Below are 12,052 nucleotides of genomic sequence, written 5' to 3' on the forward strand. Positions count from 1 at the left end.
TGTAACAAGATAATAAATGTTATTCACTTCACCTGTCAGTGGTTTTAATGTGGTGGCTGATCAGTGTAAGATGTGCTGTAACATTGTCATGAAGATCACAATGTCTTATCAGGTATTGTATATGTAAGTGTAGATCAGCCCTGGCTTAACTTTTAAGAAATATGCGTTTCTCTCTGATAGAGCTTGTCTAGGATTCAGCGGTCACAATACCAGCAGGTTTTGGAGATCCAACTGACAGCATGTGTCTGGCACTTCCTCCACATTGAGGGGCCCACAGCCATAATAATCTCTAGGATAAAGTGTTCTGAATGAAAAAGTGTTCTGTGTGGATAAAACATAGAAGTGTCATGTAACTTCTCCAATAAATTATATTTAAAGGTAGTTGTGTTAACACAAGACTACATAACAAAGTCAAACCAAGTTTAACCTTGAGTATACAGTGGGGCTGATATGGAAGTATTTTAAAGACAAATATCTTTGAAATAAAAATCATGCTGAATTGCACTAATTGAATAATAAACGCATTGTATTAACAGTGCTTGCATATTTTGGGGATGCAATTTCAGATGGTTGTAAATTTAAGCCATGAATATTTCAATGATATGAGTCTTTTTTTAGATTTCATCTTCATTATTCAACATGTAATATTATGTTTCTGTCCAGTATATTTTACTATGCAAATTTGCCTCTAACATTTTGGTGATTAAATTTGGTTGTAAATTTAACCTTTTACATCCTGGCATTGCAGGAAAAGCAGTGCAGGTGTGCCAGTGCACTTGATTATGCCTCTTCACTTCATTGGGTGTTGATGAAGACCTAGAACAACAGGAAGAGGACATGGACAATTGCCAGTTTTGATAAATCAATTAAACTTGACAATAAACCATAATTTTAAACAGTTTCTTTAGTTTGACACATGACTTTACTGTCATCTTCCATTTTAATGTACAACAGTACCTGAGTGAGGCAGTTGTCAGGGAAAAGTGTAATTTTAACAACATTTGTCATTGAAATACTTCCATAGGCTGACATGAACAATTGTTCCACTGTGAAAAAGACAACGGTAAATTAATGTTATGGTATCAATGCAAGTAAAGTTGAATACATTATTTAATGTTTACTAAGCAGTTTTTCTTGTGTGGGTCTGTTGTCTGGTCCCCAGAATGTAGGTCATTTTAGGTTTTACTATCCTTGTGGGAACATTTGGTCCACACGATGTATATTATACAATAAAGTTCAGTCTGCATTGTAGTAAGCACAATATTAAAACTCCGAGATCAACAGATGTACAAACGCTCTTTCCTGGACTCAAACTCACAACCTTTTGACTTGTGTTCCAATGCGTTAACCTCTTGGCCAATTTCAGAAGACTTAGAATAAGGAAGCAATGATGCATTAAAAGTTTTGTTTAAATTGACTAAGAATTTTGAACACTGTGGTGCTTTCTCCAAACTGTTTAGGTACCCTCAGGACATGATGTCGAAGACCCCTTCCAATTTTAATTCAATCGGACAAAGCGTTTTAAATATACATTTTCATACAATTAAAAATTAGAGGTTATATGGCTGTTTTTGGAAAATTTTATGTAGTTGAAATCCTCACGACCAAAGGAATCCAAAGACACCATTTTAGGAAAAACAGTTTAAAAGTTATGGGTGAAAATAGCAATTCTTGAGATATAGGTGGTGCGGTCACCAAACTTTGCATGCTTCCTTGGATCATAGTCCTGATGAAGTATACCATATTTCATTTTTAATTGGACAAAGCATTGCTGAGATACACCCTCAAATCCATTTTCAATGTCAAACTTGTTAACTTCTCCTTGGCATAATTTCTGAATGGTAGCACAAATTAAAATGATTTCTGGTCAGTTCTGTATGGAAATTATTTTGAGCCATCGTTTGGACATATCAGACAAAGTTTGAAGGACATGAAAAGTTTAAACTGTAAATCTCATAAACCAATATGGTAGCCACTGTAATGGGTGGAGTTTTAATGTCAGGGGCCAATTTGAATCATCAGGAGGAGAGTAATCATACAAAAAAGAACTGTGTCTCTTGGAAGATGCACACAAAATAAAAGTTAATTTTGAACTGGTGGTCTAGAGACTCCAAATTTGGTATAGGGGTTGTTCATGCCCACCTCTATCAGTGTGCCACATTTCATGAGTTTCCTATGTACGGTTCATAGGGCTGCCATTGACTCCTTGCCAGAAGAATAACAATAGTAAAAATGGCTACATTAGGGGCTAGCTCCTTCAGGGCTTGACCCCTAATTACTATAGACTTATTTAGAATAAATAAAACAAAAATCAGTATTTGCTTAATTTATCTGATTTATCTAATTATATTTTTCTCAACTTCTGCAAATGGAGGGGAGACATTAGTTTACCCAAACTGTAGCTAAGTATGTGTACTCTAACACACAAACACTGCAAGCTAGTATTTAAGAGTATCTGCTCATTTGTTCATCCATCTATACACCCATACAGTGGAGAAGGCTGCTTATTGTGTTTGATGAATACCTGTCATCCTTTTCATTTGGTCTGCATTTGTACTTTCACACAGTCAGTGTGACTTGGAGGAATACTATATACTTTTTTTTTAAATCTCACCCTTATCACTCTCTCCCATACAGAGAGAGTGAGGGAGACATTAGGCTGTTTATTTTTGGAGAGAAACCAAATGTAATCATCAATAATGTAGAAGCACAAGAGAAATGAGTGTCCCAAATACAGAAAGAAGCTTGCAGGTACCTCAAGCCATTCTGATTGCTCTAGTCTGGATTTCTAAGAGTATTCAGCTGACATTGCTGTCTTCACTTGGGGTAGATAATTTGACATGATCATCTGCTCACTCATACCATAGTTTGACAGAAATGTCATTACTGTAGATAAAGGAGCTTGCTAAGGCAATTATTACTAGTACTATTGCTACTTTTAATGGAAGTTAGATTACAGCAACTAATTACTTTGTAATCAGATTACACCTAACACTGCCTGGCAAACGCATAGCAACACCTTAGCATAGTGGCCAATAAGCAGTCCCCTTGCAATGCCCTAGCAACCACTCTGAACACCTTAGCAACCACAAAGCACAGCTGTAATAACCACTCAGAACATCTTAGTATCCGCATAGCAATGCCCTGGCAACCAGCCATAACACCATACAATTGTGGGTGCGATTTTTGCATGGGCAAGCACCACTCTTCTCCTTCATGAATTGTAAAGATCTCATTCTGATATAGTTTTCTGTCTTCTGATTAATATAAAGCATTTCTGGTAGGAACCATCAAAGAGAAGCTGTTTTTTTCTCTAGACCTCCATATAAGGGAAAACATCTGTCCCTCTTCCCTGATCTTGCTTTATTTCTCTGTGGAATTTGACAGCATAGACCTGCACTGGGGGTATGCGCACAGAGATAAGGCATTTGAGGTTGATCAATCATACTGAGGATTATCGCCATTAAATCTGACACAGACAAAAAAAACAGAATGTGATGGAAAAATTCTATATGCGTATTATTCCCCAACTCTTGGATGCTTTTATAGTTCCATGCCCATTTGTCTGCAAGAAAAAATAAACGTAAAACAATTGCTGTTGTCTGGGTTTAGCGGCGCCTGAGTATCGACCAGATTTGTACAAGAGCCTTTTATTGGCAAGACCAGTTAATCTCCTAAAGAAGATCAATAGTTTTTAACCGAGGTCGTAATAACATGCAGAGACGACCAGCACTCAAAGCTCTGTTTGTCTCTCACAATCTACCTTTGCCCACAGGAAGGAAACACTACATCAGTCATAAGACATGAGAGACCAGTCACTCTGGAACATGAACAAATTTAAAGATGTGTCCCAGAAACCTATGCATTAAAGTATAAATCAAATCTAGATTTGCCATAGTTCATGTTAAAAATAATTAGTTAATTAAGCATCAAGGGGCCATTCAGACCAAATGCATTCTTGCATTAATAAAGCTAGACACAGCGCAACACATATAACAGGACATAGGTGTCTGGAGACAAATGGTCAAAATGTATGTCTAGCATGTGTTTACAAAGAAAAACAATGTAAAATAAGCTTAGACAGTCACAAAAAGCATTCAGTGTTAACGGCCAATATTTTTGGTAAAAATGTATGTATGGGTGCTTTAACTGGTGACAATTTTCACCATTATCATCACATTTTTGCATTCACTAGATCATTTTGTAGAACAATATAATCTCTCAGTCAGGGCTGGCCCATCCTACACGCCATAGAGATGCCCGTTAATGCCTGGAGGCCCCCGGTTTCATAGTTCATGTACATTTCATTATATTATTCAGAAACATCCGTGACTTTTATTCTGAAAATCCTTTTAGCTCTAAGTATGCTCTCTTTTGACAGAAATGCAGAAAAATAGTCATGTTGCTTTGTGGCTATTTGATTCTTTGAGTCTTACAGTGCTTGTCATGACACAGGGCTTGTCATAGGGCATTAGGCTTGGCATAGGGCTTATCACATTTTGTCAAGAATAATCTGGGGAAGAAATTTTCACTCGCAGAGTGAAAATATGAGCAACTAATCTGCTAAATAACCAAACAATCCTATCTGCCAAATCTGCTCTCTAAGACGTATGTCTATAATTTACATATATTTATATTTGTTAATTTTTAACAAATATTTTTCCCAAATATTCCCCCTTCTCCCAGTGGTTGGACACACTGGACCTCAGTCAACTTTCACTTTCTTTGCATATTTGTTCCCATACAATGAAAGTGAATAGTGACTGTCATAACGCAGGACATACTTCCCAAAAGAATTTCAAGTCAACTACCAATATACAACAACATCCACACCTCTCATTCATGACATGACATAATTATACACTACACTTAATGTGCACTTATGTACCACTGGTGCTGAAGAGCCATAAAAATGCAGCTTTACTGTAATCTATTGGGCTGTAGATAGAGAAGCTATCAGGGACATAATGGTTTTGTGAATGCAATTGTTTATATATTTAGTAAACTGTTAGGAGGTCTTAATGTATGCTGATGTTAGTATAATACTACCCAGACCACTGTAGATGCAACACTTTGTCTCCTCTGGCCACAACCTTCTTGTGATGTTTGTGTGTGTATGGGTTTGTGTATTTGTGCCATAGGCCCAATAGAGAGAACACAGGGGAAGCAAGTGAATCTGGTGCTTCAGTGGTAAAACATGCCCTCAATCCAGAAAAAACCTTCATGCAAGTTCACTATTTGAAGGTATGTTTCAGCATCATGCACCTATACATAATGTATATATAGTATACGTATAAACACTTATGAGGCAAAACATTATGACCACCTGCCTAATATGCTGTTGGTCCTCCGCGTGCCTCCAAAACAGCACTGACCTGCCAAGGCATGGACTCAACAAAAACCCTGAAGATGTCCTGTGGTATCTGGCACCAAGACATTAGCAGCAGAACCTTTAAGCCCTTTAAGTTGCGAAGTGGATCTGCCGTGGATCGGACTTGTTGGTGTAGCACATTCCACAGATGCTCAATCGGATTGATTCACAAACAATGCATGCAGTGTGGCAGGGCTTGCTGTCTTTTCACAATACATCCTGGTGCCATCACTTCCCCAGGTATATGGTGCACACATACAAGGCCGTCCCGTGATGTAAAAGAAAACGGGACTCATCGGACCAGGCAACCTTCTTCCACTGCTCCAAGGCCCATTTCTGATGCTTGCATGCCCATTGTAGGCGCTTTTGGTGGAAAGGGGTCATCATGGGCACTCTGACCGGTCTGCAGCTACGCAGCAGAGTGTGATGCACTGTGTGTTGTGACACATTCCTCCGGGAACATAATTACACAGTTATGTGACTTGTGCCACAGTAGACCTTCTGTCGGTTCGGGCCAGACGGGATAGCCTATGTTGCCCCCGCACATTGATGAGCCTTGGGCGCCCGATACCCTGACGCCCGTTTGTGTTTTGTCCCTCCTCGGACCACTGCTGGCCAGGAGCACCCCACAAGCCTTGCTGTTTCAGAGATGCTCTGACACTCCGCTCAGGTCTTTACTCCTGCCCATTTCTCCTAAATTCAGCATCTTGAATATGAGAACTGATTGTTCACTTACCATCTAAACTACCCTGACTTGACATGTGGCCTTGTTAGGAGATGATCAAAATTATTTGCTACACCTTTGAGTGGTCATAATGTTTTGGCTTATCGGTGTTTATACAGTATACAGTATATATATATATATATATATAGGGGAGGGGAGAGGAGAGGAGAGCAGTGGCAGTCTTGGCTCACTTGTTGCCCAAGGTGAGATAAGACTTGACCAAAGGGGATTTTTGTTTTTTAAAGTACGTAATATAGTTCTCGGTGCACTCATAATTTTTTGTTTATGTTTTACTGGCCAATACAATGAAGGTCTTTGACTTCATACTAACACCTATTGGTGTGATTGCAGCATCATGCTAAAACAGATTGAGATATGTCATTGTAGAAACACCATATTCTCAGGCATATTTGGGGGTACATAATTACGGTAAAGGGATAGTTCACCCAAAAATAAAAATTCTCTAATTTTCTCAGCCTCATGCCATCCCAGATGTTTTTGACTTTCCTTCCTCTGCTGAACACAAATTAAGATTTTTAGAAGATTATCTCAGCTCTGTAGGTTACAGAACTGGTTACCAGAAATCTGAAGATCCAAAAAGCAGATAAATTCAGCATAAAAGTAATCTATAAAATTCCAGTGAATAAATCTGTCTTCAAAAGCGATATGATATGTGTGGGTGAGAAACGGATCAATATTTAAATAATTTTTTACTAAAAATATCCACTTTCACATCTGAAAGTCACATGTGGAACCATTTTAATTTCACTTTTACATGTGAAAGTGGAGATTCATAGTAAAAAAACACTTAAATATTGATGTTTCTAATCCACACCTATCATATTGCTTTTGAAGACATGGATTTAACCATAAGTATCACATTTTATGGATTACTTTTATGCTGCTTTCTGGACCTTTAGATTTCTGTCCACCATACACTTGGATTATATGCACCTACAGAGCTGAAATATGCTTTTAAAAATCTTTGTTTGTGTTCTGCAGAAGAAAGAAAGTCATACACATCTGGGATGGCAGTGGGTGAGCAAATGAGGAGAGAATTTACATTTTTGAGTGATCTATCCCATTCATTTATTCCGAAATGGAAAGTTTTCAATAATGGGATTACAGATGATTGCGCTACCAATGAGGTTGCACCAGACTCCATATCAAATAAAATGTTTTTTTTTTTTTTTGAAGAATTTGAACTGATAAGACTGGAGTTCATCTTATGTTAGTGTATATATATTTAAACTTGTTTAAAAAAAAAAATACTATTAATAGTGTGCAATCCTTTTTTATTATATAAAAAACCGACATTTAACGAAGTTAACATTTTACATATGTTTAAGACGGGCTAGCCTAGTCATTTTGCTTTTGTTGGACAGCCAGTAATTGGCATGCACTTTCAATATATGGAAAAGATCATCTTTACTTTTGCTCAGGGAGTTTGGACTGCTATGAGGGTTGCTAGATAGTGACAGAATTTTATAAATGATTTGTGAAAGGTGCGACTCGAATGGGCTTACCAAATTTAGACATGTGAATGTGTAGTTTCTGCCTCAGTATTTAAAGGAATATTTCACCCAAAAATGAAAACTTTCCCAGCATTTACTGACCCTCATGCCATCCCTGATGTGCATGACTTTATTTCTTCTGCTGAACACAAATTAAGATTCCTAGAAGAAAATCTCAGCTCTGTATGTGAATGGGTACCGATTTTTTTCCAAAAAGCACAAAAATGCAGCATAAACGTAAACCATAAGACTCTATTCCTTTAAGATAAGATAAAACACAGTTTTTTTACCTACAATAATTGTGAAGCATCATTTTCAAATATACAAATTATGTTTTTGAAAGTTGCATTCAAAATCCACTTTGCTCAAAACTGTGAAGCAGCACATGAGGGGGTATGACACTTTTGCGTCTGGGGAAGAATGCTCAAAGCTCAGACTCCTCTGGGAAATCTGGACGATTCTGGGTCTGCAGTTTGTTCTGTCTCTCTTTCAGGGCTACTTCCTCTTGAAGTTTCTGGCTGATCAGGTTGGCGAGGAGGAGTTCCTTCTCTTCTTCAAAGCCTTTGTGAGAAAATTCCACGGCCAGCTCATCCTGTCTCAGGTGAGAGCAGGACACAGGAGCCGTCTGTTCATTTAGGCTGAACACAAATATTGCAGTTGGACGGCGTATGCATATTTTGGCCGTTATTTTAATCTCGCCATCATTCCATCAGCTTGTGTCAGTGAAAGAATGCACCAGTTCCCCTAAACATGTATTATTTTGACTTGATTTGAGACAGCTGTTTGGCAAATAGTTGAATTAGGAGGAAACTGGCAGAGAAATGCAATAAGTCATTTGTATATTTTTATTTTTATAAAAAAAAAAAAAGCTGAAGTGTTTAATTTCAGCGTCACTAGCATCATCAAATGGAATTGCAAAATGAATGATTGTTTTCAATCAGGTTTCTCAAATACTTCCTCCATCTTCCATTGGTTGGACAAACAGGTAATCCCACCCCAAATTCACACCATAGGTTGAGCCAGTTGGCTGTTGGGGATGAATTTTGAGGAAATAAGCCTACTAATGGCTTACTTATAGTTGTCTCTACATATTAAGCAGGGATAGTGAAAAAGTATTTTAACATAGAAAAATTACACACTTCAGCTTTAAATACTGGATGCTCTATTTAAAGCTGTACTGAGTGCTCTTTGATATTTAGACACTCTTCATTCATAGTCTGTCTCTTTTAGGATTTCCTCCAGATGCTCCTGGACACATTTCCCACAATGAGCAGGTAAGAAGAAATTTGTGCCAACATTGGCTGTCTGAAGTGTGCACTCATTTAGTGGCTCATGAAGCAGAGCTTCTCAGTGACTCTGCCATCATTTTTAGTAAAGGAAGCAAAAACACAAAACCAAAGCCAAGTAGGGGAGTTTACAGTTACAGTTCATTACAGTTCATCAATAGCAGGCATGTTTTATAGTGTTATGTGAAATGGATTTTACTAGTTTTGAACTAGGTGTTTGAAACCAACACACTAAACATCTGCTCGAGAAAACACACATTAGTGTAATTGGACTTTGGACTTTGGACTTTACAGTTACTGAGATATAGCCCCTTGTTGACAACCTTCCCTTATGACACCTAGCCTCAGTCTCCCCTATTTGTATTTATTTTTACGTAGAAAATGCACACCAATTTTCACATCGCTCCCTCTTTTCTCAGTTTATTTATCCCATCTCCCCGTCTCTCTTTTCAGCCCTATCCATTCATTTCCCTTCTCACCTTTACATCTACCATCTTCATTTCTTCTTCCTTTTCCCCTGCTCTCCTGCTTCATCCCTTGCTCTTTTGGTTTTGTGTAGTCTCATTAAGGCCTGGCCAGTGGCTGATTGATTGAGTTACATTAAAGTGAAAGATAAGGGCGTTCAATATTTGTGTCTGCTACTCACAAGTGTAAACATTCATGGCGGCACAACGCTGGAATGGCAGATTGATGTGGTGAAACAATCACAGATGGGCCTCAGAGTGTTAGATCAAAGACAGATCAATGTCATTCCTACCAGACCACCTCTAATTTCAGGAAGTCCATGAAAGTTTTGGTTAATGTGTGCTTGACTTGGTATAGAAGATTTATCCTTTACTTCATTCAGTGTCTTTTTTTATTTAAAGGAATATTCCGGGTTCAATAGAAGTTAAGCTCAAGTCGTGTAATTTACAGCATTTAGTGAAACAGTATGCTGCATGCTGATGTGTAATATGTCACAACACTTTTTCATTAATATCTTTGAGGGAGTAGGGAAGTTTCATGAAAAAATCACTTACAGCACCTTTAAATTAAAATAGCTCATTTAAACATACACCAGAAATCTGCAGGACTGCTGATGAGGATATGGAAGCTGCGTGCACTATAAATGCAACAGATAAATTGCACTGCAATAGTGGGGTATCCCTCTACATCAGACTTCGGGGTTCCCCTGACACACTTGAGCACATACAAACGTGCGCACTCTTCAAAAGTGTATAAGAATTTCTATTATGCGTTTACATAAATAACACATAAGCTGTGTGTTAAAGCGCTTTCTCTTTCCAGCCATTAATCCCTTAAACGGCTGCATTCCTCTTTACTTGATGTTTTAGTATTCCACTATCTGCAAAACCACGGAATATGCATTTTTAATTTTTTCATGGTCAAAGTCTTGAGAGGAATGAAATATATATATATATATATATATATATATATATATATATATATTATTGTGGCATAGGGGCGTAGGTCGTGTGTCGGTCTCTGGGCTGAGAGAGAGCGGTAAGGCTTGTCACCTGGGTTTTAATTACCTCTAACACCTGTGTCTTGTTATAGTGATACGGAGAGAGACATTTAAGGAACGCCAAATGTCGAGAGGGAGAGAGAGTGAATGCATGAAACACGACAGCCAGAGAGTGGAGACCTGTGCCCTGTTGTGTACAATTATAACGACGGTTACCGTTGTATCTGTGTCGAAGTACAGAAATTAAAGGTACTAACCTTGAACCTGCCTCATTGTCTCCTGACTCCTCCATCACTGGACACCGCTCCTGGCTATGTCCGGCTTCCCCGCAGCTCCAACAGACCGGCCCAGGTCTTCCTTCCGCACTCTACCTGGGTAGAATAACGGAGAAAAGCCGGTGGAGGCTTGGGGGACCTCTCGTACTGCAAACAGCAGGGGTTCAAGCCATTTATCCCAGTTTTTAGCATCTTCTTGTACGAACTTACGAATCATGTTTTTCAAGGTCTTATTAAATCGTTCCACCAGTCCCGGGTTTCGGCACCACTGTAAACTGGTTTGGTTGGGGCGATGGAGGAGTCAGGAGACAATGAGGCAGGTTCAAGGTTAGTATCTTTAATTTCTGTACTTCGACACAGATACAACGGTAACCGTCGTTATAATTGTACACAACAGGGCACAGGTCTCCACTCTCTGGCTGTCGTGTTTCATGCATTTACTCTCTTTCCCTCTCGACATTTGGCGTTCCTTAAATGTCTCTCTCCGTATCACTATAACAAGACACAGGTGTTAGAGGTAATTAAAACCCAGGTGACAAGCCTTACCGCTCTCTCTCTCGCCCGCAGACCGACACACGACCACGCCCCCCATGCCACATATATATATATATATATATATATATATATGTGTGTGTATATATATATGGAATAAAATATATAGAAGCCTCAGTGACATCAAATGATGTCCATGCAGCAAACTAACGCTTAAACACAGGTTGCAACCACGTAGTTCCAAACACAAAAATTTGCAATGTGGTTTGGGAACAACGATGTAAATAAATCATTGAACTATTTTGGTAATGATGTAACTTTGCTTTTGGGAAACCCCTGATTAGCATTCATGCTTCATTAAACCAATCTCTAGAAAGAGTATTTTTTTTAGAATGTGCCTTGTTTTTTGCCAAGACTTCAAAACACGATGTGGCATGACAGTGTTGTTATTTAGTAATCATAGTCCAGTGAGCTCAGTGATTTGCTTTGACATTTAGGGATTTTTCCCCTTCGACGCTGAGGTGGAAATTTCCATCTTTTCCTTTTGTCAGCAACTAAATGTGCTCAACTGTTGTGTCAAATGCCTAGAAGTGTTGGAGACACACTGTTCTTGCCTGAGCCAGTCCATTAGTTGATTATATGTGCTTTGTGTGTGTGTGTGTGCGTGTGCGTGCGTGCGTGTGTGCGTGTGTGCATCATGTGGGTGTCTGCACTCTTGCAATTTAACAAGATTGATCTATAGTGACTGGTGGATGACTTCAATTAGAACCAGAGGAATATAGGTGGGGGAGCAAGTAGAAAGACAAATCTGTATAGTGCAACAATGTCTGTCCACGTTTTCAGCAAACTTTGTTCCAGAAATACTACTTCAATATTCTTCAAGAAATAGTTCTAAGCCATAAACCAAACCAACTAACTCCAAGAT

General features: G+C 38.6%; 1 protein-coding gene across 6 annotated transcripts in view; it reads left to right on the forward strand.

The window, feature by feature from the left end:
• Positions 1 to 12,052, forward strand: part of aopep (aminopeptidase O (putative)) — a 108,843-nt gene that overhangs the window by 35,020 nt on the left and 61,771 nt on the right. For all 6 annotated transcript variants that reach the window (XR_007967811.1, XR_007967814.1, XR_007967813.1 and 3 more), the window contains exons 7-9: positions 5,142 to 5,244; positions 8,103 to 8,210; positions 8,840 to 8,883. Coding sequence is in view for 2 of the 6 variants with exons in the window: in XM_052094067.1 (XP_051950027.1) it covers positions 5,142 to 5,244; positions 8,103 to 8,210; positions 8,840 to 8,883 (255 nt within the window). In the remaining 4 variants the exon portion in view is untranslated. The remainder of the gene's footprint in view (positions 1 to 5,141; positions 5,245 to 8,102; positions 8,211 to 8,839; positions 8,884 to 12,052) is intronic.

This window comes from Xyrauchen texanus, chromosome 27 (genome assembly GCF_025860055.1).
Source record: "Xyrauchen texanus isolate HMW12.3.18 chromosome 27, RBS_HiC_50CHRs, whole genome shotgun sequence".
Lineage (NCBI taxonomy): Eukaryota > Metazoa > Chordata > Actinopteri > Cypriniformes > Catostomidae > Xyrauchen > Xyrauchen texanus.